Raw genomic sequence first — 26,887 nt, forward strand, 5'->3', positions numbered from 1 at the left:
GTATGCCTTGCCTTTCCCTTCAATTTCCCTAATTATAATGTATGATGATGCAGACAGAAATTATACACTTTTGGCCCTAGCTGACAATTATAAGGAAATTTGTACAACATAGCGAAACCGCAGAATAAAAAGAAAAATGTTTTAATAAAAATATTCAGCACTTGTAAACAGATGCACCTGTTCTAACTTCTAACTAATGCTGCTTTCCCACTGCAGACCAGTTTAAAGTACTGGTAATCTTAAATGGTATTTAAAACGGTATTAGCATTCCCACTGCAGCAGATTACCGTTTTAAATACCATTTACAGTAAGTACCATTGCAGTGAACCATGTAAAATGTAGAGTGCCTAACCCCCCCCCCCACCCCAGTGTAAAGAGTGCCTAATCCCTTCTCCCCCCCCCCCCCCCCCAAGTGTAAAAAATGCCTAACCCCCGTACCTGCCCTGTGCCCCCACCTCCCCTCCCCTTGTACTTACCTGCACGGGGATGCAGGGCAGCGGGGGTCCATGCAGGGTACAGGCAGTCCCAGTGCCTGATGAGAACTAGTAGTTCTCACTTTGCGCATATGTAATGAGTGCACGTGCATACTAATGAGCCGCTCATTACATATGTGCATATGTAATGAGCGGCTCTTTATTATGTACTTGCACTCATTACACATGCACAAAGTGAGAACTACTAGGTCTCATCAGGCACTGGGACTGCCTGGAGGCTAAATAACGTTTAAGAGGCATTCCCACTGCCTCTTAAATGTTATTTTAACGTGTAGGACTCTGCTTTAAAAACGGGTTGAAATACCATTTAGCTTTAAACGGTATTTCAACTCTGGCACTTTCCCACTGCAGCCTTAAAATGGTAAATTGCGCTGAAAATCGGCAATTTACCGTTTTTTAGCTGCAGTGGGAAAGGGGCATAATGCACTGCAGTAGTTTAACATATGACAAATATTTTACATTTCATTGGGCGAGTCAGAAATATTCCACTGGATATTCAAATAATTCTAGCTGGCAAGGGTGACAAAACTAACAGGATTGAAACTTAAGCCGGTGACGGCTAACATTGACACTCCATCTGTTGTTGAACTACACATCCCAGCATGCCCTGCATCATTTTTAGCATGGCCAATTAGTAAAACTGTAGCAGGGCATGTGTAGTTCAAGAACAGCTGCAGTGTCAAGGTTAGCTATCACTGCACTAGGCGATGTGCATGCAATTTGGACACTTTTTATGCAATTGCGACAATCAATCGCATAAAAAGAGTCCAAATTGCATGCCTTTGACAAAAAGTCTGGGTACTTGTGTATTTTGGCGGCGCCCACGATGAGGATCGCGTCCATCGTGTGTGAAAAATCGGGTCCATCGCGTCGCGTGCATTAACATGGCACACGACGCGACCAACGCGATGGACGCGATTTCTCCATAGGCTTCAATGTTAAAATATTTAAACATTGAAATCGTGTCGGTCGCGTCGGTCTTGTGCCATTATAATGGCACAAGATAAGATGGACTTGATAAAGTCCATTTTACATGGAATAAAATGGGAAATGGGCCAATATGGCCCATTTCTCATTGTATATGTCCCCGTCATGTCCAAATATAACTGCCCTCCCATTGTGAGCGGCACCCCAGTATTAACGTCAACCCGAAGCGTGGCGAGCGCAGCGCGCCCGCGAGGGGCGGTGGTGCGTGTCCTCCGACCTTTTCATACCCCTACTATCCACGTCGGCGTGGAGTTGAGAATAGAATAGTGTGGCAAGCGCAGCGAGCCACCGAGCCCGAAGCGTGGCGAGCGCAGCGAGCCCCGCGAGGGGACGCGGACACCTGTGAAGCCCGCGTGGGGACGCGGATACCTGTGAAGGTATCCGCGTCCCCTCGAGGGGCTCGCTGCGCTCGCCACGCTTCGGGCTCGGTGGCTCGCTGCACTCGCCACACTATTCTATTCTCAACTCCACGCCGACGTGGATAGTAGGGGTATGAAAAGGTCGTAGGACGCGTACCGCCGCCCCTCGCGGGCTCGCTACGCTCGCCACGCTTCGGGTTGGCGTCAATACTGGGGTGCCGCTGACAATGGGGGCCATTTATATTTGGACATGACGGGGCCATATACAATGAGAAATGGGCCATATTGGCCCATTTCCCATTGTTTTCTATGTTAGATGGACTTTATCAACTACATTTGATCTTGTGCCATTATAATGGCACAAGTCCGACGCGACCGACAGTATTTCAATGTTAAAAATATTTTAACATTGAAGCCTATGGAGAAATCGTGTCGGTCGCGTCGTGTGCCTTAACTTTAAGGCACACGACGCGACGCGATGGACCCGATTTCTCCATCGGGTTCAATGTTAAAAATATTTTAACATTGAAGCCTATGAAGAAATCGCGTCCATCGCGTCGCGTCGTGTGCCTTAAAGTTAAGGCACACGATGCCCGCGACGGGCGCCGCCAAAATACACAAGTACCAAAGTCTGATACAATGCATAGTCCTGTGCGCATCGCACCAGAGCCTGTGAGTCACACTGGCTGCAGAAGCGATCTGCTGCATCGCATCTGTGCCGGACAGGCATAACTGGGACTACTTCTATGCAAAAGGACTGCATACAATATAACAGCATGCGATCCTCCCGCCCCGGAATTTAAAGGGAGATCCCAGGCGACTTCTCCACTTGGAGAAGTCGCCCTGTGTATGGGTCCTTAAAGTATAGTCTGCAAATCTGACGGGATGCGGTCATTTGGTCTAGAGCATTATGGTCGACAGTCATTAGGTCGACACCATTAGGTCGACTTGGGAAAATATCGACATGGGTCTAGGTCGAAAGGTCATTAGTTCGACAGCTTGTTAGTTCGACAGGTCATTAGTTCGACATTGACTAGGTCGACAGTCAAAAGTTCAACATGGGGTTTTTCACTGTTTTTTGAGCCAACATGTGCCAACAGGCGGTATATCATGCCCTACCATCCACTAGAGCGTAGTGGGAGAATAAAATGCCCAACACATAGCGAGCACAGCAAGAGATGCGAGGGGATGCGGTGCACTTTAAACTGTGTCCATGTCGACTGTGTTGACATTCAGGTAAAAAAAACATGTCGCCTTTTGACTGTCGACCAAGACAATGTCGAACTAATGACCTTTCGACCTAGAACAATGTCGACCTTTTCCCATGTCGACCTAGACCCATGTAGACCTTTTCACATGTCAACCTAATGACTGTCGACCATAATGCTGTAGACCAGTGGTGGCCAACCCGTGGCTCTTGAGCCTCATGCGGCTCTCCCCCTTGTAAAGTGAGGCTCCTGCTCCCACTGCTGCCCGCCGCCCACCGTCCGTCCCAGTCCCCCTGCTGCCGGTTCCCTGAATCCTTTCTCCTTCTAAGGGGAGGAGAGCACGCATCGCGCATCTCTCCTACCCCTTACTGTGCATCCTTGTGACTGGGCCGTCCGCCAATCAGAGCTCGCGGGCCAGCAGCCAATCAGGAGCCGATCAGTGAGCTTTGATTGGTGGACAGCCCAGTCACAGGGAAGTGAGGGGGAAGGAGACGCGCGGTGTGCTGTGCACTCCTCCCATCAGTGACATGACAGGAGGACTGCAGGGGGACACCAGACTGTCCTCTCCCCGCCCGGCAGCAGCAGCAACGGTGAGTGCTGCTTCTGGGAAATTTGCACTGTGGGGGCATAGCAGTTTGTGGCACTGTGGGGGCATACCAGCTTTCTGGCACCATAGGGGCATACCCGGCACCGTGTGGTGCATACCTGGCACAGTGGGGGGCATATGTGTATCTGGCACTATTGGGGGCATATGTATATATGTAATTATGATCTCAAATTACCCACAAAATCACCTATTTTTTCATAATTTTTTTGTACTTTTAATTTAATGAAATAACATTTTTAGGTACTTATGTAGTATCTGGGCGTCCGATTTTGTGATTGTATGCCTTACCTTAAGGCATACAATCAGATGCGATGCGATTTTGCATAGGATTCAATGTTAAGAAGGTCCTGTTTATTTCCCCACTATCCAAGTGGGCATAGAGTTGATTTTATATAGCGTGGCGAGCGCAGCGAGCCACCGAGCCCGAAGCGTGGCGAGCGAAGCGAGCCCTGCGAGGGGACGCATATTTCTTAAAAAGTATTCTGTGTACGCTCGCCACGCTTCGGGCTCGGTGGCTCGCTATGCTCGCCACAGGTTTATATCCAACTCCATGCCCACTTAGATAGTGGGGAAAGGAAAAGGACTCCTTTTTCCCATTGAATTCTATGTTAAAATGGACTCAGACCATTTTAACATTGAATCCTATGGAAAAATCTTGACCATCGCATCGCATACGATTTGGTCGGATGCGATGCGATCCGATTTCTAAATCGGACGCCCAGATACTGCATAAGTACCCATTTTTAATCTTTTTACTTTCATTTAACTTTTTGTAAAAATGTACAAATCAGCCATTTGACACCCGTAAACGGCCTCCAGTACTCTGCTTATGCACACTAGCCCTCTATATGGTCCTGCTAACAAAGTTGTCACTCTTTTGAGGTCCACAAAGGTGTACCCCCCCAGGTAGCAAATTGCCCTCCTGACGCGACTCCTGCAAACAAGCATCTCTAGTTACAGGCTTTCCCTGGTGCGCACATTCATGTGCATCTCATTGGATTGCCCCCTTTGCATGAGCAAATTTGGAATTCCATTTCTCTGGTGCTTGCTACTTGTTGCCTGTTTACCAACTTCTTTGTAGTCTCTCAGAATTCAACAATCTCCAAGCCACTGATTTTCATCTCTTGGCATACGTTATGTCAGTGTCACATACATATCCGATACCTGGTGCAGCCAGTGTAGACCATAAGCTTACCGGGGCACAAACTCGTGGAACGGGGGTCCGGGAGATGCTGGCTTCCCCCAGAAACTGCCTTGTCTGAAGTGTTGGGTTCTACATGGTGAGAGAAGCCAGGTGCTGCACGTAATGTTATAGTGCTGTCCATGATCCCTTCCCCCTTCTTCCTATCTGAAGTTATCTATGAATGCCACAACTACATTTACTTATTGGAACAAGAGCCTCCATTGCGATGTGGGTGGAAGAGCTATCAATGCTTCTTACATGGAAGCAGCAGCGATAGCACTAACATGGTAACAGGTGCCATCAGAACTCCTGCTGCATTACTGAGCCAAGTCTAGCACATAATATCAGATTATCTCCAACACCATTGGTTTCGGCACGTGCGCAATGTACCGAACATCGGCCCTTTGCGCAGATCATTTGGCATCTGAATGAGGGCCAATGTGTTCCACTGAGACTGGCTTCATACAGCTTACCTGATTGTGAAGAGAACAGGTATATAGGTGTGTATATAGGTGCGATTTGAGCTTCCGAATTTGACCATAAAGTCCAAATCAGAAGGAAAGTTGGCACAAATTGCACAGTGTGTATACAGCTTTCGATGCTGATGCGTGCCCCCATGAGATCGTCATTGTAAGAATAAACACACTGTGCTGGAGAGCCAATTTTGACTCTATTGTATACAACAGTCTAGTGTAGCGGAAATCGTCCATATCAAAATATCACGTAAATATAGTCAATATTGTATGGTTCTGGGCTCTGGTGATTCCAAGGAAAATTGCATTTGTCAAAATTGTACATAGCCAAAATGTTATTGTGTGTATGCACATTTAGATACATATTGACATGACCCATATCTAGATACTGGTATAGGGGGGGCATTCAAAGTGGGCATTTTGTGTAAAAACAGCAACATAGCAGCCGTTTCCGCACAGAATAGATGGTATTCGCATTTCATCTGTTCAATGTTTTTCATTTTTTTCCAATTTTCGGAAATAATACTAAAATCGCGGCTCCGCGAATCAACGTCTTTTTCCTCGTAAATAGCAGCTAATACAAAAAATTTGCATCCGTTTTTCACGAAAGCAGATTCGGATTTTCGAAGAGCCGGATCCGCAAATGCGAATCCCAGCCGTTTGCCTGGGATTGAATGCTCAAATCCCATTATTTCCAAAAATCGTATATAATTGGAAACATTGACTACCCCCCATAGACAACAAAATCATCCTGATTTGTGATATTATCATATGTGGAATATATGACCTTAGCAAGACCATTTGGGGAATATATGACATTAGCCAATCTTTTCTTCTTTGGTATGAAATCTTTGACACACATTATAGACCACACAAAGCAATCACTGTGCATCTTATCAGTGACTGCCAGAGGTGTTAGCATTCAGTCACAGATACAGCAGATGTTCTGATTCATTGACCTTATACACATTGCGCCATTGCTTGACATGTCCCTCTTTACCGCTTTACATACATATTTACATCCTCTACAAATCAGCTGTCATAGGAACAATGCCGGAATTTGCATTGTAAGAAAGCGCACATCTGCAAAGACATCTACTGACAACTGATACATACATTTAAAGGAAACTGAATTGTGTACTCTTAAAATGGAAAATTACAAATTACAAGTTTAGAAATAAATGTCATATGGTAATAAACAAAAGATCAGCCAAACACTATGTATAAAAATAAGGAAATGTGTGAGTTTATTTCTTTTTAAAGGATCATTTTATGTCATTTGCAGTAGATTAACCCTACTGTCCAATACTATTTTCCAATGATACCTTTTCCATAGAGATAGGCTCAATGGTGCTTGGCTGCCACCATTATAACAGCAATTCTGGCTTTGGCACAAGATAATACTGGACTAAAATGATACACAGGAGTATATAGCCAGATAAGGACAACCGTACTTATCGGTTCTTATTGATAACGGAAGCAGAAGGGATATTACAGACAGGACAGAGAGGTCAGTGGTTTATATATAGAGAGCACATACTACCATATATAGTATACAGCACTGTATACAGAATATTGGTTCCTACCACACAGAGCTCACAATCATCCACTACCGCATGGTCCACGAGAACATACAAACTGCATATTGCCCATATAGCAAACCAATGAGATTCTACCCATCATTTTTTAGGATGCAATAGAGAAATGATAGACAGAATCTGTTGTCATGGGCAACATCAACTATTTTCATTTTTAGCCCTTAAGGCCCTGTTGTCTTAAGGACCAAATTTCCCTTGAGCTTCCCCAGCAGCTCCCCGGGAGGGCTCGCTTATGATTTGGCACCTGATGTGCCATATTTACATACGATAAATCGCATGCGATTTATCGCATGTAAAGACTCCTGGGGAGCTGCAGCAGCGGCCAGGGGCAGGAGAATTAAAAAAGAAGGACTGTCAAAAGATTGGCCCTGCCGCTGATTGACTGAGAGAGCGGTCAGACAGTCTGATTGGCTGAGAGAGCGGTCGGACAGTCCAGTCCGCCCCACCACCTGGACTTCTGCCGCCCACTGCCCGTCCTGCCATCCGGACCTCTGCCGCCCACTCTCTGACCCACTGCCCGGACCTCTGCTGCTCTCTCCCCGCCTCGCAGCCCGTACCTACGGATAAATCTTTAATGCAGCAGGTTCAATCTGTAGCATCTGACCCGATCCACATGGGACAGCGCATCAAGTCGGATGGGGTGTCTACACATACGATCTGGTCCGATTTTGGCCTGATAAGTTACAGTCGGGTCAAATCAGACCAAATCGCAGTAGTGTATGGAGGCCTTTAGATTCTGAGAACAAGAACATGTACATTACATGAAACAAGACAAGTCACTGCTAGGACTTTCACGCAAATCAGCATTATTCAAAATCCAGAACCAATTACATGCAAACCTGCTGCAATTTGTGTAAGGTGTATTTAAGCCTTTGAGCATCATTAGAATTGGGATTAATGGCCCAGCAGATGCATGTCATCTATTTTGCCCACAAGTAAAATGCTACTTTGCAATGTAACTCATTTGCATTCCTTATCGAGTAGCTGGCCTTGGAGAGTCTGTGTCATATGGGGGGTTATTCTAGTTCATTCTTTCTGACAAAATCTTTTTTAGATGGACAAAACCATGTGCACTGCGGGTGGGGCAGATGTAACTTGTGCAGAGAGAATTAGATTTGGGTGGGGTTTTTCTTCAAAGTGAGATCTATATTGCAGTGTAAAATCATGCAGTCAGTATTTTCCCTGCACAGAAACAAAAAAACTCACCCAAATCTAATTCTGTCTGCACATGTTACATCTGCCCCCCTGCAGTGCACATGGTTTTGTCCATCTAAGAAGGATTTTGTCAGAAAAAATGAACTAGAATAAACCCCATGGTTACATACTGTACAGATTGTATGTAACAGCACAACAATTCTTGACTATAGATACACTGACTGCAGTGGCAAAACCTGCTTGTTAGGCTAGGTACACTAGCGGTGAATCAGACATCATATGCATATTGGTGCATATTGTGTAGTGTATACAGACAACTTAACGAAAAAAACAGTATAATGTTCTAATTTGGCCAGTGTTCTTAAAAGACGATTGTTCTAGTATGTACATAAGCAATGATAAAACTTCTATGACCAAAAGATAACATATATTGTCTGGTTGTATACAATATTGGGCAGTGTGTATGCTCTACATTGTGCGCACTGCGCTCAAGGGAAATTGGATGTAAAATTGGTCAAATTACAAGTCACTTAGGTGCCTACCCAGCCTTAGGAATCACCACCCACCATGTACGTGACTACAGACACTACTGGAAGGTTTATCTCACTCTTTCAGTCATCTATTGCTAACAAAGAGATGTATTCCAAAGAGTACACTCATATGCAGCAGGTCCCATCTTGGCAGGGGATGGCAATGGCAACGCCAGCGCCATATCGATTGCGAGAAGGGGACGCGCGCGCACTAGAGGCGCGCGCGTCCCCTTCCGACGGCGCTTCCAGCTGCTCCCCCCGGGTTACCGCCGGCTTGTGGCCGGTAACCCGGGGTCCCCGCCGCCTGCCCGCACCCCCCCTAACCCTGTCCGTCTCCCTGAGGCGGAGACGGACAGGGTTCCTGTCGCCCCGCCGACGGAGATTGAGACGCGCGTGCGCGTGAGACGCACGCGCGTCTCAGTCTGATGGCTGGCGAGGCTGCTGGCGGTTCGCCAGCGGTGACATTCTGGCGATTCGCCAGCCAGGAAGAGGCCTGCCCCATCTGTACTAATCACACTGCCAGCACCTTGAACAGCAATAGGAACACCCAATACTGCTACACATACTGTACTATAAATACACAAGCTGGTATTCAAGCGATTTGCTGAGGACGACAGTGTGACAATATAATCAATAACTACGCAAAATATTTTGTTTTTCAAGCTGTACATTGCGCTCTATCTCCCCAAATTGGATCAAACACACATGGGGGCACCTTGGGAGTTCCCTCTTTTAATATATTTGCCCATGTACCCACTATCTCCACATATGTGGGGAATCTAATACCCAGATCTCCCCCATCAAATATATAAGGTACTCATTTAGGGCGGGATGTACTAACGGGAAAATTTTTCTATGTATTAAAACCCCGCTGCAACGTCACCGCATTGTAGGGTATCGCCACCTTTGGGTGGCGATACCCTATAGAAGCCTATGGACTTCTTTTCGCCGCCTGACGCCTCCGCGAAAAAAACGCTGACCCCCTCTCTCCCCCTCCCGCTGGCTTACCTGGTCCAGGTCCTCCTGGACCTGGAAGGTAACACCTTCCTCCCCCTAGTAACGCAGCCGGACGTCCTTCCGGCTGCAGGGGGGAGGCGGCGCCGGGGACAGTCTGCTTAGCTGTCCCTGGCGTGAGGGATGCAGGAGGGGGCAGGGAGGTGACGGAGACCCCCCGCACACCACAGTTCAGGTATCGCGGGGGGCCTCCGTCACCGCATCACGATGCCAGCCACCATATGTTAGTACATATGCACTGGCATCGCAGCGGACAGGTGGTGAAGGGTGGCGATGTATATTAATACATCCCGCGCTTATTGCGGTATAGATGTGTCCTCATACACCTAGCCTCAGTGCGTGAGGAAGTGTGAGATGTCTGGCGTGAGGTCCTCTGCAACTATAATGTCGGACGTCTTTATCTGCCAAACATGCATCTTATTTGCATCTATATTCCCATTCGCACATACGCAGACTCTGCTGATTAATAGACATAGTTGCCTACACTCCTGCATTCTGCAGGAGACTCCCTGATATAGCAGCAATCTCCCTCTCTCCCTCATTAGTCTAGCAATCTCCCTCATTTCACCTAGCCCACATTACACTGTTAATTTTTTTTAGGAATGAGAGATAGATACATTTACAATGAATCGTCGGCACCATTTCCCAGCACTTTACCAAGTATAATATCTCTTACTAACTGCTTTGTGGCTCATCTACATTTGGATATAAGTCATTTTACAAGATTCCTCTCAGATGGAGCAGTACACACCCACGCTTATATGTGCCACAGTCACAATCTCTTTTCACAATCTCTCCATATATGGAACTAGACACACCCTTTGGGTGGAGCATGGCACGTCCCCTCAATGGGGCGCTGTGCAAAATTCTATTACCAACTATAATCTCCCTGAAACTAGTTTTCAAAAGTAGGCAAGTATGATATGATATGATATGTGGTAGGACTATGGATCCGAATCAGAAATGATTGCGGGCTGTGAATTTGCAGAGCGGACCATTTATCGCTATACACTGTGCATGGGTACGGTTTGCAGTACACATGCGTGAGGTCATCCTTCTTTGAAATCCTGCAAGTAATTCTATGCACACGCTGTGCAAGGTGACTGACAGGAAGTAGGCAACTAGGGGTGGATACCAACCACATAGTGGGAGTGCTAACGCAGGTGTGCTTAGAGAAATGCTGGGAGTGTCCGGGAAAATACTAGACATACCTGAGCGTTATAGGGGAGGCTGTGTGATGTCAGCTCTAGGCCGGATATGCCTTTATCTGGGTGCCGGACGGGGTCCCGACAGTCCGAATCCCAACAGTCATTTACCCGACGTCGGGATCCAACAGCCGGGTTCCCAACGGCCACCGGCTATTCTCCCTCGTGGGGGTCCACGACCCCATAGAGGGAGAATAGAATAGGTGGGGAGAGCAGCAAGCCCGCAAGGGGCTTTGTTGCGCTCACCATGCTGTCCAGCGCTGCAAGTATGGCGGTACGGGGTGGTACGGCGTACCATTAAAAGAAATACTGCCGGTACCCCGTACCGCCATAACAAATCTGCCCCAAAGTGTGTAATGCGCATGCGCGCATATGTAAGTGGCGGGGGGCGTGGTTTTCGCCGCCCCGCCACAGCTGATCGGAGCGGAGGGGAGGGGAGCGCATTACGCTTCTCTCCCTCCCCTCCCTGTGTCACTCAGACTAGGCTGTCAGGCGACAGCCAATCAGCGCTCGCAGGCTGGCAGCCAATCAGGAGCCAGCCCGCGAGATAGACAGAGCCAGGCAGAAGAAACGGGAGATGCGCTCCCTCCCCCTCCCCTCCCCAGGGAAGCAGAACAGCGGGGGACTATAGGGGGGAGAGGACCTGACTGCCCCGGACACAGCCAGCACTGGTGAGTTGTGCTGCTGTGGGGGCATTTATGTGTGGCACTGTGGGGGCATATTATATCTGGCACTGGGGGCATATCTGGCACTGGGGGCATATGTGTGGCACTGTGGGGGCATATATCTGGCACTGGGGGCATATGTGTGGCACTGTGGGGGCATATGTGTGGCACTGGAGGCATATGTGTGGCACTGTGGGGGCATATGTGGCACTGGGGGCATATGTGTGGCACTGTGGGGGCATATGTGGCACTGGAGGCATATGTGTGGCACAGTGGGGGCATATGTGGCACTGGGGGCATATGTGTGGCACTTTGGGGGCATATGTGGCACTGGGGGCATATGTGTGGCACTGGGGGCATATGTGTGGCACTGTGGGGGAATATCTGGCACTGGAGGCATATGGGTGGCACTGTGGGGGAATATCTGGCACTGGGGGCATATGTGTAGCACTGTGGGGGCATATCTGGCACTGGGGGCATATGTGTGGCATTGTGGGGGCATATATCTGGCACTGGGGCACTGTGGGGGCATATCTGGCACTGTGTGGGCCTATTAGTAATGGGCATCAGTTGTGCGGTGTAATGAGCATTATGGTGTGGGGAATAATGTGTAACGGGCATTATGGTATGGGCCATATGTATTGGGTGTGTGACGCGTAACAGGCATTACTGTGTAAACTTTGGCCGTGTGCCTTTGGCGTGCAATATTCCAGCCACTCCCCCTAGTGTCATATGACCACGCCCCTGGTCACACCCCCTGACCACGCCCATTTTTCGGCGCGCGGCACAGTACCACTAAGACCTTTTTCCTACTTGCACCACTGATGCTGTCTGAGTCCGGCCAGTCGGGATCCCGACTGTCGGAACCATATACCACACCCCCTTTATCCATCTCACTGCCAAGTAAATCTCTGGCCTGCGATGACTGTCGGTGAACCTGTTCTGAAAGGCTTTGGACATATTCCGTACACATTTATTCGCACAGCGTTTAGATTAATTCACTCTAGCGGGGGTGGTGCACACTATAATCAGGTGTGAATCGGGCCGTATATTCTATTTGTGACTGTGGCTGTATCTGAATACAAAATGACAGGGACAGGTTTAGCAGCAGATATGCTGGCACAAGCTGCCACAGAATAAACACATTTCCTACATGGAATGATTACCATTCTATGCCCTTTTGCCTATGCAGTATTAATAACAATGCTACTCATACATTCCAAACATTTCACCACGCTCACCTGGGGGGCTCCCATGTCCAGCTGCGGCTGTAGCGATGGCAAAGGCTGAGGCGGGAGAGACTGAACAGCAGCGCGAGTTGTCAGAAGTCTGCACTGTAACAATAAAGCACATGGTCAGTGTCTGACTCACAGCAGCCCAGACACACAACTGATATTATACATGGGAAACAGTGAACACTTTTATATTTGTTATTTAAATACATTTTCAAATGTAAACTGCTTGTATTTCCGATACAACATCAATGGACGAAAGTCAAAACAGCTGTTTTCAGTACCTACCTCTCAGACACTTATATGCTTCGGTATTGATTGGAATGTGCTATTATATAGCTTGATAATAACAAGTTTAATAGCATGCACCAAGTGTGATGGGGAACCTAGTGTATTTCCATGATACACTGATTTTATACCATCATTTAGATAGTGGGGCTGATGCACAAGCTGCACTCAGCAGATGGGATGTGCCTAAGCCCCAGAGTCTGTAGCAATAGTTTTCCATAACATGTACTAATAGATACCTACAGAAGAGCAAAGTAAGTAGATAATAAAATGGGATTGCCTTAAAACGTACTCCGCTGTTCCAGCTGTAGAACCTGGCAATTGCATAAAGTGTATTTTGTACCAGAGAACAGCACTATTTCCCCACAGTCCCACAGGTTTCTTCTTTCTTCTGTAAACTGAGGGTTGATTGCTGCTGTTGAATCTAATAAAAACACCAAACATAGCAGCACCCTAACATGAATACACACGTGTCATTTAGCAATAAACTCATTTACCATAAATCTGCTGTTACTGATGGAAAGCAACGATTGAAAAAAAAAAAAAAGTCACTGTAACCAAAAAGATAACTGAAAGCAACAACCACGCAAATGTGAAGACAAATACTCACATACTTCCACACATGTGTTACCAACACCGCCTATATATAATCAGAGCACAAGTATACGTTGCGTGAGAGCTGAGATACCTTCATGTACTTGCGGGGAACCTGTTTGGAAGGACTGATTTAAGGTTAGCCATGAACTCTTTTGTGCCACGTAAAATGGTTGGTAAAACTAGTCACACCGACCGCACATGAGCATGTCTTCCTTCTGTGAGATGAGCCTATCTCCATCTGTGAAATGAACCTACTGTATCTCTGGCTTTAAGATGAACCCTATCTCCGGCTTTAAGATGAACCCTATCTCCGGCTGTGAGATGAACTTACTGTATTTCTGGCTGTAAGATATGAACCCTATCTCCAGCTGTGAGATAAGTCTATCTCTAGCTGTGAGATAAGTCTATCTCCAGCTGTTAGATAAGCCTATCTCCGGCAGTGAGATGAACCCTATCTCTGGCTGTTAGATGAACCACATGTATTTCTGTCTGTAAGATATGAACCCTATCTCCAGCTGTAAGATAAGTCTATCTCTAGCTGTGAGATACGTCTATCTCCAGCTGTTAGATAAGCCTATCTCCGGCTGTGAGATTAACCCTATCTCTTGCAGTGAGCTCAGCCTCTCTCCAGCTGTGAGATGAAACCTATCTCCAGCTGTGAGATGAGCCTATCTCCATCTGTGAGATGAGCCTAATGTATCTCTGGCTGTAAGATGAACTCCATCTCCAGCTGTGAAATTAACCTACTCTATCTCTGGCTGTGAGATGAACCATATCCGTGGCAGTGAGATGAACATACCTCCACCTGTGAGATGAACCCGATCTCCGGTTGTGATATGAACCCTGTCTGCGGCAGTGAGATGAACCATATCTCTAGCTGTGAGATGAACCCTATCTGCGGCAGTGAGATGAACCCTATCTGCGGCAGTGAGATGAACCCTATCTGCGGCAGTGAGATGAACCCAATCTCTGGCTGTGAGATGACCCCTATCTCTGGCTGTGAGATGACCCCTATCTCTGGCTGTGAGATGAACCCTATCTCTGGCTGTGAGATGACCCCTATCTCTGGCTGTGAGATGACCCCTATCTCTGGCTGTGAGATGACCCCTATCTCTGGCTGTGAGATGAACCCTATCTCTGGCTGTGAGATGAACCCTATCTCAGGCTGTGCGATGAACCCTATCTCAGGCTGTGAAATAAGCTGAGCTCCATCGGTGAGATGAACCCTATCTCCGGCTTTAGGATAAACCCTATCATTCATTCCACCCTAACCACACTCCGTAGACATCCATCTGCATCTTTGCACAATCCTTTGGACTTTTGTTATTTCATAATAACAATTTACCTATCTAGTTTATGCTAGATTTCAACACATTTATACTTAATGATACATTCAGCTGACTAATAACTGTACACATATATAGACGATGTAATGAGAGCATAATTTTAATGCCCGGGAAAAGATGGGCCTGATTCAGACCTGATTGCTCATTTACAAATTTGTAGATGACTGTGAGTCGTTAGCTGCTGCACAGACAGAAAGAATGTGTCAGCATACACATCCATCGCATGTCGGTGCAAGCATTTGGTCGGCGGTGGGGGGCGGGTAGTCGCTACCCCAGTGGGTGGTGTTTACCCACTCACTAAGCAGCGAAGGAACGGTGCTTAGCGAGTGGGTCTGAATCAGGCCCTAAGTAACAGTCTGAAAAATGGTAAAGGACTGTGCTGACATTTCTTTGGTGTCTAGTTTAACTGTTACATCCCCTACACCCATTGCCTCTCATCATTCCAACCATAACACAATGATCAAATACTGTAACTAAGTGTACAGTAATATGTAACACGTGATGCTCAGTGCTGCCATCAGGGGGGAATCCTGGATCTGGGGTTCCAGATCTAGACAGAATGGGGGACCTGCCCATAAACCTAAAATATTCCCAAGCCTCAGCCAGGAGCAAACGCATGATTTTTAAATAAAAAAGATGTTTATGATATTACTAGGCCTCGTACCCAGCTTTAGGCAGCTGCCTGTGGTTCTGGGATATGCCTATCAAAAAAATCAAGGACGTGTTTGAGGATCCTTGTACTTAATGCAGGTGGCAGCTGTGGAACCTCTGAGACCTCACCTCCATACTTTCCCTTGAGGCATGCTTCCCTACTTTGCTGCCTCCTCCTCCTTGTACTCTGTTGTGTGTGGTAAAGGGGGGGGGGGGGGTGCAGCGGGCCTCCATGGAAACCAGGAGACTTGCCCACCTTCCCAGGGGCTGGGAGGAAAACTCGATTTTTGGGAGCCTCCCTGCCCTCTCGGGAATGTTAGCCATGAGTCTCAGCCAATCAACAGCCGGCCAGCCATTTAAAAATATTCAGCAGCCGCATCCCATCTCCCAGCAAAATGCAGCTACAAGCTACAGCAGCCTCCCAGCCCCCGCTTGGACGGACCCCGCTGCCCGCCCCCCGCCAACACCCTGGACCACACAGCCCACCACCCGATGCACGGGAAGGAGGTCCTAGGTTGGGTGGTCGGACAGCCAGCAGATTTGACCACCTGCTCGGGTCCGATGCACAGGGGACCGCGAATTGGACATGAGGGGACATCAAACCGAGCCGATTTGGGCCAATTTCACGGCCCGATTCGTCGCAATCGGCTCGGTGTATGGGCACCTTAACTCTCTTTGCTATGGGTTACATCTGCATCATCTGCAGTGCACATGGTTTTGCCCATTTTAAGAACAATCAGGTCTGAATTAGGACAGGACCTGTGTAATTCATGAGTTTCCCAGTTTAACCCCTCCAGTGGTGGGTAGTTTTTAAAAACACACCTCTCAAGGTGTGTTTTTAAATAGGGGGGGATTGTGGGAGGGAGAGTGCAGGGGGAAGTGCAGAGGGGAATTCACCAGTGTCAGCGATGATTCTCAGGAATCAGCACAAACCATTACACAGTTAAGTCTGCTCCCCAGCCAATAGGAGTTAGTGGTGCAGGCTTAACATTTTATGCTGATTCCCGGGCGCTGTGCAATCAGCACTTTGGGTCCCCAGAGAATGTAGAAGTGATGTAGCCCGGAAATGTTCCGGGGTGGCCAAAGCCTGCAGTGCAGCTTGCCGAAAGAATTCCTGTCACACCAATTAAGAATACTTGCCTACCTGACCCTTTCCATGAGGGAGAAAATGCTCTGTTCCTGGACTTCCCTGGTAATGTATGATTGCCATCACCTTTATTATCAATAACCTAGCTCCCCACAGGTGCTGGTAATCATACATTACCAGGGAAGACCAGGAACAGAGCATTTTCTCCCTCATGGAGAGGGTCGGGTAGGCAAGTATGCAATTAAGTGGTTAAAGGAATTGTATGGTAAGCCTAGCCTTTTTTTGAATGAGACATTGAAATGGACTCTCCAATTAGCAGCTGCACTGTTCACAAAATCCTCAGAAAGCAGAGGGGATATAGTTCAATCAACTGCAGTAGTTCAAATAATAATTTTAATGCTTTATAGTTCACAGGACTAATCACTAGACAGCTGTCATAAATGATCATTTCTAACAAGCCTCCATTACAAGAACACACAGAAGTTTTGTGACTCATGATATTTTTTATTACATCAGTTTCTTTAAAGCACCCCCCCACCCCGATGTCTTTCGTTCTACGCAATGTCTGATTTGTCTGAGTATGGTTCAAAATCAGTACATTTATATTAGAGTTGTGGTGCCATTGCTAACTAGATTCCAATTATTAGAACTGGCATCTAGATATTCCCAATTTAGAAATATGTTAGCATTTAACAGGAATTATCCGAAAAAAGGCAAAAAGGTTAATTAAAATGGCAAATTAACAATCCCAAAATAGCAAATTTAAAACCACTCGATTAGTGGCATAAAAGACAGAATATGATGGGTCTACCACACAAACACTACTGCTGCTAATGTGTTTAATGATAACAATGTCAGTAGATGCATTCATGCACTACTTCAGCCAAAAATAAAAGATCACCAATCTAAAAAGATACTGTAGGTTGTCTCTAATAAAATTCACAATTTTACTGTGTGTGTGTGTAAACTGTACTGTATATACAGAATATATATTTACACACACACACACACACACACACACACACATATATGTATTTACATATTGACTACATGTAATGAGCCCAATTCAGAGGTGACTTTAGCTGAGTGCAGTTCCAATATATGATGGCGCAGTTCAGCAATTATTTGCATGTTCCCAGGGAGAGGGTGACACCAATATGCTGCCTTGTCTGTATTGACAGGAGCCAGGTGCTGCAGTGTGAAATTCTTCTGCAGCGCCTGGCTCTTGTCACAGAGGAGGAGCTGACAGGGCAGGCACTAGTCTCTGAGGGCAGCCCAGCATCTCTGGATATGCTAGGCATGCCAAAAAGTGATAAAACAGGGATTTCTCAGTAGGCCTTTCAGATGGGCGTGCTTCTAGAGCGGGGAGGAATGTAGAGTGTGCATCAGGTGGCACCAGATCAGCTGACACCTCTGAACCTCCGCCAACAGAATGGACGCTACAGTATCCGTCCATAATGTTTCCAGGCCCATAATGTTAATTTGCTTTAGATTAACATTATTTATGCAGCTGAGTGCAAGGTATTATCCAATTTAAGGAATTTAAAAAAATGCTCCTTACCATTTCCTTCAACAGAATTTAAATACTTATCCTACATATAAATACATACATTTGTGAATATTACTCTTAAGGGGCATATACGCACGGGGTGATTTTAGCCCCTTTTTTTAGCTCCCTAGATCTCGGGGCTAGAAATAGGCAAAGCCCCCCCTAGCATCACTGGTGCACCGTGGCTGAAGCACGTCGCTCAGCCAAAAAGCCGTGTCGCCTCGTGTATAAGGCGCTTTAGGTAGGCATACCTTACTATCCCTTTAAACTGTGATACATGAATTATACAGGTTCTGTGGCTAGCTGAGTGCAAGCATGAATTTCACCTGGTTTTAACGAGTAAAGAACATAAATTACTGTAAATGATATACATGAGCGTTCCAGTTTAAAGGGCTAGAATGGTAAGCCTACTCTGGGTACACACTATCCGATCTGCATGAACAATATTCACGGTAACAATATCATTAACTTTATTATAGGGCATATCGTTCGGTACTTGTTTCCTAGCACGGCGCCCGACCAACACGATTTTTTGGTTATTTTTAGCATTGTCCCCAACAATGCTAAAAATCGGGTCCATCGCGTCCATCGTATATATATATAGAATAGATTGTATTCTATGTTAAATTCCTATGTAAAATCGGGTCCGTCGTATGCCATTATAATGGCATACGACGCGACCAACGCGATGGACCAGATTTTACATAGAGAACAATGTTAAATGGCCCGATATAGCCGATTTAACATTGTATTCAATGTTAAATGGCTATGTAAAATCGGGTCCATCGTATGCCATTGTAATGGCATACGACGCGACCGATGCCATGGACCCGATTTCACATAGGGTCCAATGTTAAACGACCCGACGGACCCGATTTTTAATTGTATACCCACCCTGATGGGTAATTAATAGGATAAATGCCCCCACCCCCCCCCCCCCCATTGTTTTTTTTTTTTCCAAAACAATTTTATTGATTTTGTCAATAATAAAATTTACAAGGTAACAGTGTTGTCATCATGAATACAACCAGCTGGAATTACAACACCGACATCTTTCGCATCACAATTTGTTTTGCTTCCTCTCCAATCTGCATACAAAAGCTTGCCCCCCCATTGTTAACGCCACCCCACGATCAACGCCAACCCGAAGCGTGGCGAGTGCAGAGAGCCCGCGAGGGGCGGCGGTACGCGTCCTACGACGTTTTCATACCCCCACTATCCACGTCGGCGCGGAGTTGACTCTATATAGTGTGGCGAGCGCAGCGAGCCACCGAGCCCAAAGCGTGGCGAGCGGCCGCATAATACCTGTGAAGTAATGCGGGGCTCGCTGCGCTCGCCACGCTTTGGGCCCGGTGGCTCGCTGCGCTCGCCACACTATATAAAATCAAATCAACTCCACACCAACGTGGATAGTGGGGGTATGAAAAGGTCAGAGGACGCGTACCGCCGCCCCTTGCGTACCGCCGCCCCTCTCGGGCTCGCTGCGCTCGCCACGCTTCGGGTTGGCATCGATCGTGGGGTGGCTTTAACAATGGGGGGCCATTTGACCCATCAGGGTGGGTATACAATAAAAAATGGGGTCTGGGGGCCATTTAACATTGAATCCAATGTAAAATCGGGTCCCAGGGACCATTTAACATTGGATCCAATGTAAAAATCGGGTCGGTCACGTCGCATCGCATGCGATTTGGTCGGCATGCGATGCGACCGACCCGATTTTCCCGACCCGATGCCTACGATTAAAATCGTTGGCGCCGTGCTAGGAAACAAGTACCTATCGTTCAGTGCCTACCCACTATATCATTAAGGATAAAACAGATTGGCAGAACATGCAGTCCAATCTAACGATATCAACAGTGACTGCATGTTCAGTGGGGGTTTCGGGGACGTCACTGAACAATATTTTTAATGATATTGTTCAATATTTACCCGCGTTTTTTGGCATGGCCAATATTGGTATCGGCGTTGTTGCATATGAAACAGTGTGTACAGACCATCCGTGCTGCTTTTAAGGCCTTGTGTTTGTCATTTAAGTTACGCACACACGGAGCGATTTAACAAACAATTCAATGTCTTCAACGATTTCCTCTGAACTCCTGCACAAACGATTTGGTGTCAAATGATGAACGATTGAGCAAAGGATTACACATGAACGATTGATCTTTAATGATGGTGGAGGGAAGTGGGAGCCAGTCAATTAGCTTTACCAAATCGTTCATTGTGCATATACATGAATCGATGGGTACACATCGTCACATAACGATTGGTCTATGGCAGGCATGTCCAAACTGTGGCTCTCCAGCTGTTGTGAAACTACACATCCCAGCATGCCTTGCCATAGTTTTAGCATTCCCTAATAGCAAAACTGTGGAAAGACATGATGGGACTTGTAGTTTCACAACAGCTGGAGGGCCATATATTAGACATGCCTGGTCTATGATCTTTCTGCATGCAGGAAGGATCATCGACCTCTACTAAGGACTGGTGGGTACGCGCATCGCCATCTATATCGTTCATACACACTGAACGATTTGAGCGATTGGTCGCGTCAATTTGTGGGAAATGCCCAGATCTTTTGTGTCCGTGTATACGCACCTTTACAGTATTTTATGTTCTCAGGGTTATGTGTAAATATACTTTTATAAAACCATGATATAATGTTTCTGGACCACTTTAGCAGGGCCGTCTTTCCCATTGGGCTGAATGGGCAGTTGCCCGGGGGCCCAAGGATTGTAGGGGCCCAGCCCACTGGGGAAGACGGCACTGCTCTGGGGAATGGCGGTGGGCGGCTGGGATGCGGTCAGCGGCTGTCAGCGGCGACTCAGCGGTGGCGGCGGTGATCCAGGCAGCGGGGGGCTGGGATCTTGATGTAGCAATCTGGGCGGCATATGTCGGGGATGCTCCGGGCAGCAGCTGTCAGCGTTGTCCATACAGGCAGTGGTGACTCAGACCTTGCTGTAGCGCTATTTGCCGCCGGGCGGGAAGCGCTGCTGATTCTGAAAATTCTGGCCGGACGTTGATTGGCCGGACACTCAGCCAATCAGTGTCCGGCCAGTCTTTTCAAAATCTGCAGCGCTTCCTGCCCGGCAGCAAATAGCGCTACAGCAAGGTCTGAGCGAGCTGCCTGGACGGACAACGCTGACAGCTGCTGCCTGGATCCCCACCACACACCGCTACATCAAGCTCCCAGCCCCAGCCCCCCTTCCCCGCTGCCTGAATCACCGCCGCCACCGATGAGTCGCCTAGACAGATGCCGCTGACAGCTGCTGCCCGGATCCCCGCCACACAACACCCAGCCCTCCTCTGCTGCTGCACATAGGTGGGTGGAGGGGGGCCCTAAAAATTATTTTGCCCAGGGGCCCAGTAGATTGTTAAGACGGCCCTGCACTTTAGGTGAAGTTACCTTTTAAGTACTGAATAATACAATTAAGCAAAGGTCCCGGATCAGACCATGCCCCACTAACATCACCCACATCATTGTATTACAATGGCAGTGTATAGCAGTGACACTTGAATGATGCAATGTTGCTGCAGGTGGCAGGCTCTCAATCTTTACATTCAGCCCAAAGAACTGTGATAGAAGCCACACAAAATAAAAGTTTGGAATAAATGAAACACTGCTTTAAGAAGACATGTATGCAGACTCCCATTACCTCCTGCTGGCCGGTATCTGGGATGACGTGGAGTAGAAGGAGATCGGCAGGGAGAGTTCTCTGCTGGGTCCGTAGAGACATTGCTTTCAGGAATAGTCCTATCTAGTGATACTGATTCTAAAACAGCGGCTGTAACCATAGCAACATACAAATTATCAATGCTACAACACTTAACCAGAAACACATATTATATTTAATATAAGGTTTACAGAGGTGGACATTTTTCTCATAGCAACCAATCAAATTGTAGCTATAGGAAGGTACTAATAAATGATAATTAGCGTCTTATTAAAGCCCAGGACTTTGAGAAAACAAAATAAGTATGACATTATTTCTCTGTAGAAGTAGAGGTATCAGACATACTGCTGGTACCTCTGATGTCCAAAGCAATGTCTGGCCATAGAGGAGACAGGTACATGGTCATCTCCACTGTCTGACTAACATTTGTCTTCCAGCTCCCCCAGAAGCCATTGGTTGCAGTTTGCAGCCTCTTGTATGTACTGTATTCTATAGTATTATAAATGCAGCTGGATGCAGATTTTAAAAATAGACTTCAGGTCTGCAGACCCCCCCCCCCCCCCCCCCCTCCCCACTAGTAAAATCTGCCAATCTCAAAAAGCCAGTTGCAGTGGCTACACTGGGACTGGTCATGACTTCCTACTAGTAGTCCTACCTGCCAGTCACCTGCAGGACAGACAGTCCCATTGGGTGGCGTTTAATCCCCCTGCAACTGCCAGACTGGGCTGCAATTAGCAGGGAGCTGGCTACCTGCTGGAAGCCACTCCCTGCCTGATCACCATTCCTACCCAGCTTCTATGGTCTGCTGCAGATGCAGTCTATAGCAGCCAAAGCCTTGCGCATGAGCAGCCCCCACCACTGGTTATGTGCATGGACCAGTCCCGACACAGGCCAGATCTATTCCACATGACTCCTCTGTCAGTGGCTGGTTGTCTCCTCTCCAGGCACAGGTAGCGGAAGCCCCCTCCTACAAGAAAGTAGGAGCCCCAGCTGAATACAGCTATAACTATATTATGGTTTTTACATGTCCACTGTCAATATCTGTAGGCGCTGACATACTGATTGGTGCACCTACATTCATACTCATCCCAGCTCAATGGCAGATGCAGCCTCTCCATGTGAGTATGGCCTCCTATATGAGGGGTTGAGCATCTTCCTATGCAATCACTTCCACCACTACAGGTCCGTGATTGAGATGGCCATGACTGATCATTAAGCACTAATTTAGTTCTGCAGAGTGAGTGCAGACATATATATAAATTATAAGTCCACTGCAGAACCAAATTAGTGCTTAATGATCCATCATTCCTCAGTATATTGTGTGAGATTGTGTTATGGTAGAACCACATGCATGTTGCTATTGTGGTTGTATACACAAACGCATAATCACTCACACTGGAGGCCATACTCTTGCTGGTGTTTCCATGGTGCAATTGATGATTGCATCTAAAGGTAATGTACACCAATCGGCATTTGAGAACCAATATTCCTTGCTTGTACACCAGGGGACTGTAGTGGTATTTGCAGACAGTTGCAGAAGCATAACCAGCAGTAGACACACACGGATGCAGAATCAGGCTCTTTGTGTTATCGCAGAGGATGTATGGGGTGACAAACTATTGATCGTAGGTACTGTAACATTGTTTAAATAATGGCGATAAAGAACTTAATGTATGGAAATGCTTAGAGCATTTGTTGGATCATCTGAAAAAAGATGTTACTTGCTGGGGAATATACAAACAGGATTATCACCGAGTTACATGTACCTGATTTTGTTGGTAAGCTAGGTGTTTAGGTGACAGCTGCGCTTTAACATTACCTCTGCGAATGCTTCTCCGTAGCTTGTTACACAGATCAATGCGCGGATTTTCCAAATTTTCATCCGTGGCTCCTGGACTTTGCTCTGGAGAAGAGAGCCCTTTGCTGAGATCCAGAGGTACCTTACTGGTGGAGGGAGGAGGGGAGGTGGCTGGACTGAATGTGGATGTAGGGCTGCTTGCATTGGATGATGTGGACAAGTCTAAAGCCCCGATCCTTGAGTTTAATGGGGAGTTCAGAGACAGTTTTCTAGCTCTAACAGGTGATGATGTCCTGGACAGAGACATTGGGGGTGGGGAGGAGAACTTGCGGCAGAGATGTGGTGATTTCCCATCGCTCAGACTTTGGTTTGAAGCAAAGAACAATTCGAGAGACCTACAGATCCAAGAAATAATAAGATAATCAATAGTATAACCTGTTGTATTTTGTACTGTTTATTGGAGCCATTTAAAATACAATAATACGTACAGTATAAGAGCTTTTAGAATTAGATCCAGCCATTTACAACCCCAGAGAATCCCCAAGCCATTGATGGTCATACAGTATATTTAAATAATGTTCCATCCGACATAAAAAATAAAATTTTGGTGGATTGAAATTCCCCTTACCTGCTCTCCTTCTAACTGACAGGTTCTGTGGTGCATACAGAATCCCAAAATCAGATATTGCCTCTGCAATAAAAGGCTGCCGGACAGAGCTATTACCAGCACTGCTGATCCCAGCGGCTCAGCGCATACTCACGGACACTTTCCTGTTTAGCGTACGGAACCTTCTGTTTCCAGGCACAACTCAACTTTTACTTGCTATTCCCTAATACTACTGAATGATTAACCATATACAGTGGGAAAGGAACATAGACCCTGTTATGGGCAGGGGGCTGGATTGGGAGATACTACTAAATTGCAGAGACTGCAATAACTCGTATTTAAACATGTAAAACACATGTCTTGGTGAGGCTGTAGGGGTGTGAACTATGTAAGTCAGGGACAAATGCAAGATTTCTCAGAGTGTGACCAGTCCACGAAGGGAAAATTATTGAAACGTAACAATTTAAGGCCCCAGACACTTGTGCGATTTCTCTGAGGGGAGAAGTCACACGTGATCCCCCTTGAACCGATTGGCAGCTTTCCGGGCAGCAGGAGTGCATGCCATACACCATAGCAAGTGCTGCGGGATCCAGCAAACCTCAGGTGCAGTGGGATCTCTGGCTCCGATCCGATGCACACGGGACTGCGCATCAGATCGGAATCGAAGACGGAAAACATATGATTTGCCACTTTTCACCCGAGTTCCCCTCTCGATCCATCAAAATCAGGTCAAAAGGGACAAAATCACATAAGTGTATGGCCAGCTTAACAGTCTGCCTCATACATAGGACAGGGAATCACAATCTTTAAGCCTTAAGTCTGATATAACTCAGTGTATCGTCCAGTGTGTATGCTTCTTCCAATGGCTGATGCACTCTCCTGTGGATGGTTAATGACCCCCTCCGTCATCTGAGCAGGTACATATGAGGAAGAGGATTGCTAACGAGGGCTTTGCAGAATGCAGCATGGCCTCCGGCGCCACTCGCTCCCAATCGGCCATCTCTCATCACCCGAATCTGCAAGTGCATACACACTTACAGAAGCTGGCAATCCGCTGGATCCCTGCAGCTGCTGATATCAAGGGTGCGTGCACCTTAAGATGACTTACATACAACAGCCAGTGTATAAGGTGACCAATCTGTATATAAGGCATAATTATCATTACAGCTATAGAATAGGAGGTAAAAAAAATAAACTTTCTGTACCAAATATATTTATCTCATATAAGGAACATCAGTGGTGAGAAAAGGGTTAAACATCCCATTATAAATATACAAACATTAGATAACCAGTATAAGACAGAAGTAAACAATCTCCCAACTCAAGTTAAGGTGCCTGTCTCTTCTTGCTGGCAGCTGATCTCTGGTCTCTTTTGTATGGTGTACTGATGGAGCACTCAGTGCCATACACATTGCATACAAGGTAGGAGAAGATCCTTCCCAGCTCATTTTTAGCCTCTTATACTGCATGATGTGGCAGCAGCTCTAATAAAATCGTAAAAAATTGCCTGACATTTTTCAAGCACTGTCTGTGACATGGCAGGTAGGAGCTGATTGGCTGGCTGTTTATCACTCTCTATTTTATCACTTTTCAAGCTTAGTGCATTTGGCCCTATAAACGCAATGCAGTTGGAGTTTGACTGGCAGTAAGCCGGCGTTTGGGGGTGAAAATCTGCCGTTTTCTGGATGAGTCTGAAAAAACGCAGGCGTGCCCAGGCATTTCTAAAGAGAGTCTCTGCTGACCACTTCCTGTCATCCTGTCTCAGTCGCAGATTAGTGGAAGCCTCAGACCTACTGACATATGCACACACAGCACAAACTCTTCCATGGTTCACAAATTGCATATGGACTTGCGAATGGATTGCGATTAGAGTTCAGTTCACAATTCTCTCACAATTTAGCAAGGGGCATATTCTCTTTCTGTCTGGGTGGCAATTTCCTCCTCCCACTGTGAGTTCTCATATGAGGGATCCATGCTGAATGAGGCCCAAGCACAATGTCTAACAGTTACGGCAATGACCTTGCACTGCCGTGACAGAAATATGACAATTGTATTTCTTGTACTAGCTTCCAAATCATCTCGGTCTCTATTCTGCTTCCTGTTTGTGGCAAAAAATGACCTTCATGCAAACCACGGTATGATATCATGCATTCCTATAAATCTGTCTGCAACATAAAAATGCAGCATGCAGCATTAACTTTGTAACTTTCAATGTGCCATTATGTTTGTATTTATTGTGGCATCTTTCACTATATTACCCTGACAGTGGACAATTGGGCCTTATTCATGTTTGTACACAAATGCGATAGCATTTCTCTAGGCTACATAGCTACTATTGGAGCAGATGTATTAAGCCTTAACAAGAGGGTAATAAAGAGAGATAAACGTCCAGCCAATCACCTGCTAACTGCCATGTTACAGGCTGTGTTTGAAAAAAGTCAGTTAGGAGGCAATTGGCTGGACGTTTATCACCCTTGCATTTATCTCTTGTTAAGGCTTAATACATCTGCCCCAATGTTAGATGAAACTGCCACCTGTGAATGAAGAGAGACTGTCACCCTATCCCTCGCAAACTCATGCGCA

At 46.7% G+C, this 26,887-nt stretch overlaps 1 protein-coding gene across 6 annotated transcripts in view; it reads right to left on the reverse strand.

The window, feature by feature from the left end:
• The window catches only part of RASGRF2 (Ras protein specific guanine nucleotide releasing factor 2), a 240,845-nt gene that overhangs the window by 39,425 nt on the left and 174,533 nt on the right, over positions 1–26,887 (reverse strand). For 4 of the 6 annotated variants that reach the window (XR_014450522.1, XM_083151855.1, XM_083151858.1 and 1 more), the window contains exons 15-18: positions 23,719–24,092; positions 21,882–22,010; positions 13,291–13,422; positions 12,720–12,812 (exon numbers count right to left, since the gene is read on the reverse strand). Coding sequence is in view for 5 of the 6 variants with exons in the window: in XM_083151855.1 (XP_083007981.1) it covers positions 12,720–12,812; positions 13,291–13,422; positions 21,882–22,010; positions 23,719–24,092 (728 nt within the window). In the remaining variant the exon portion in view is untranslated. The remainder of the gene's footprint in view (positions 1–12,719; positions 12,813–13,290; positions 13,423–21,881; positions 22,011–23,718; positions 24,093–26,887) is intronic. The other 2 variants (XM_083151856.1, XM_083151857.1) reach the window with 2 other exon arrangements.

Source organism: Crinia signifera, chromosome 1, assembly GCF_055691185.1.
Source record: "Crinia signifera chromosome 1, ASM5569118v1, whole genome shotgun sequence".
Taxonomy (NCBI): domain Eukaryota; kingdom Metazoa; phylum Chordata; class Amphibia; order Anura; family Myobatrachidae; genus Crinia; species Crinia signifera.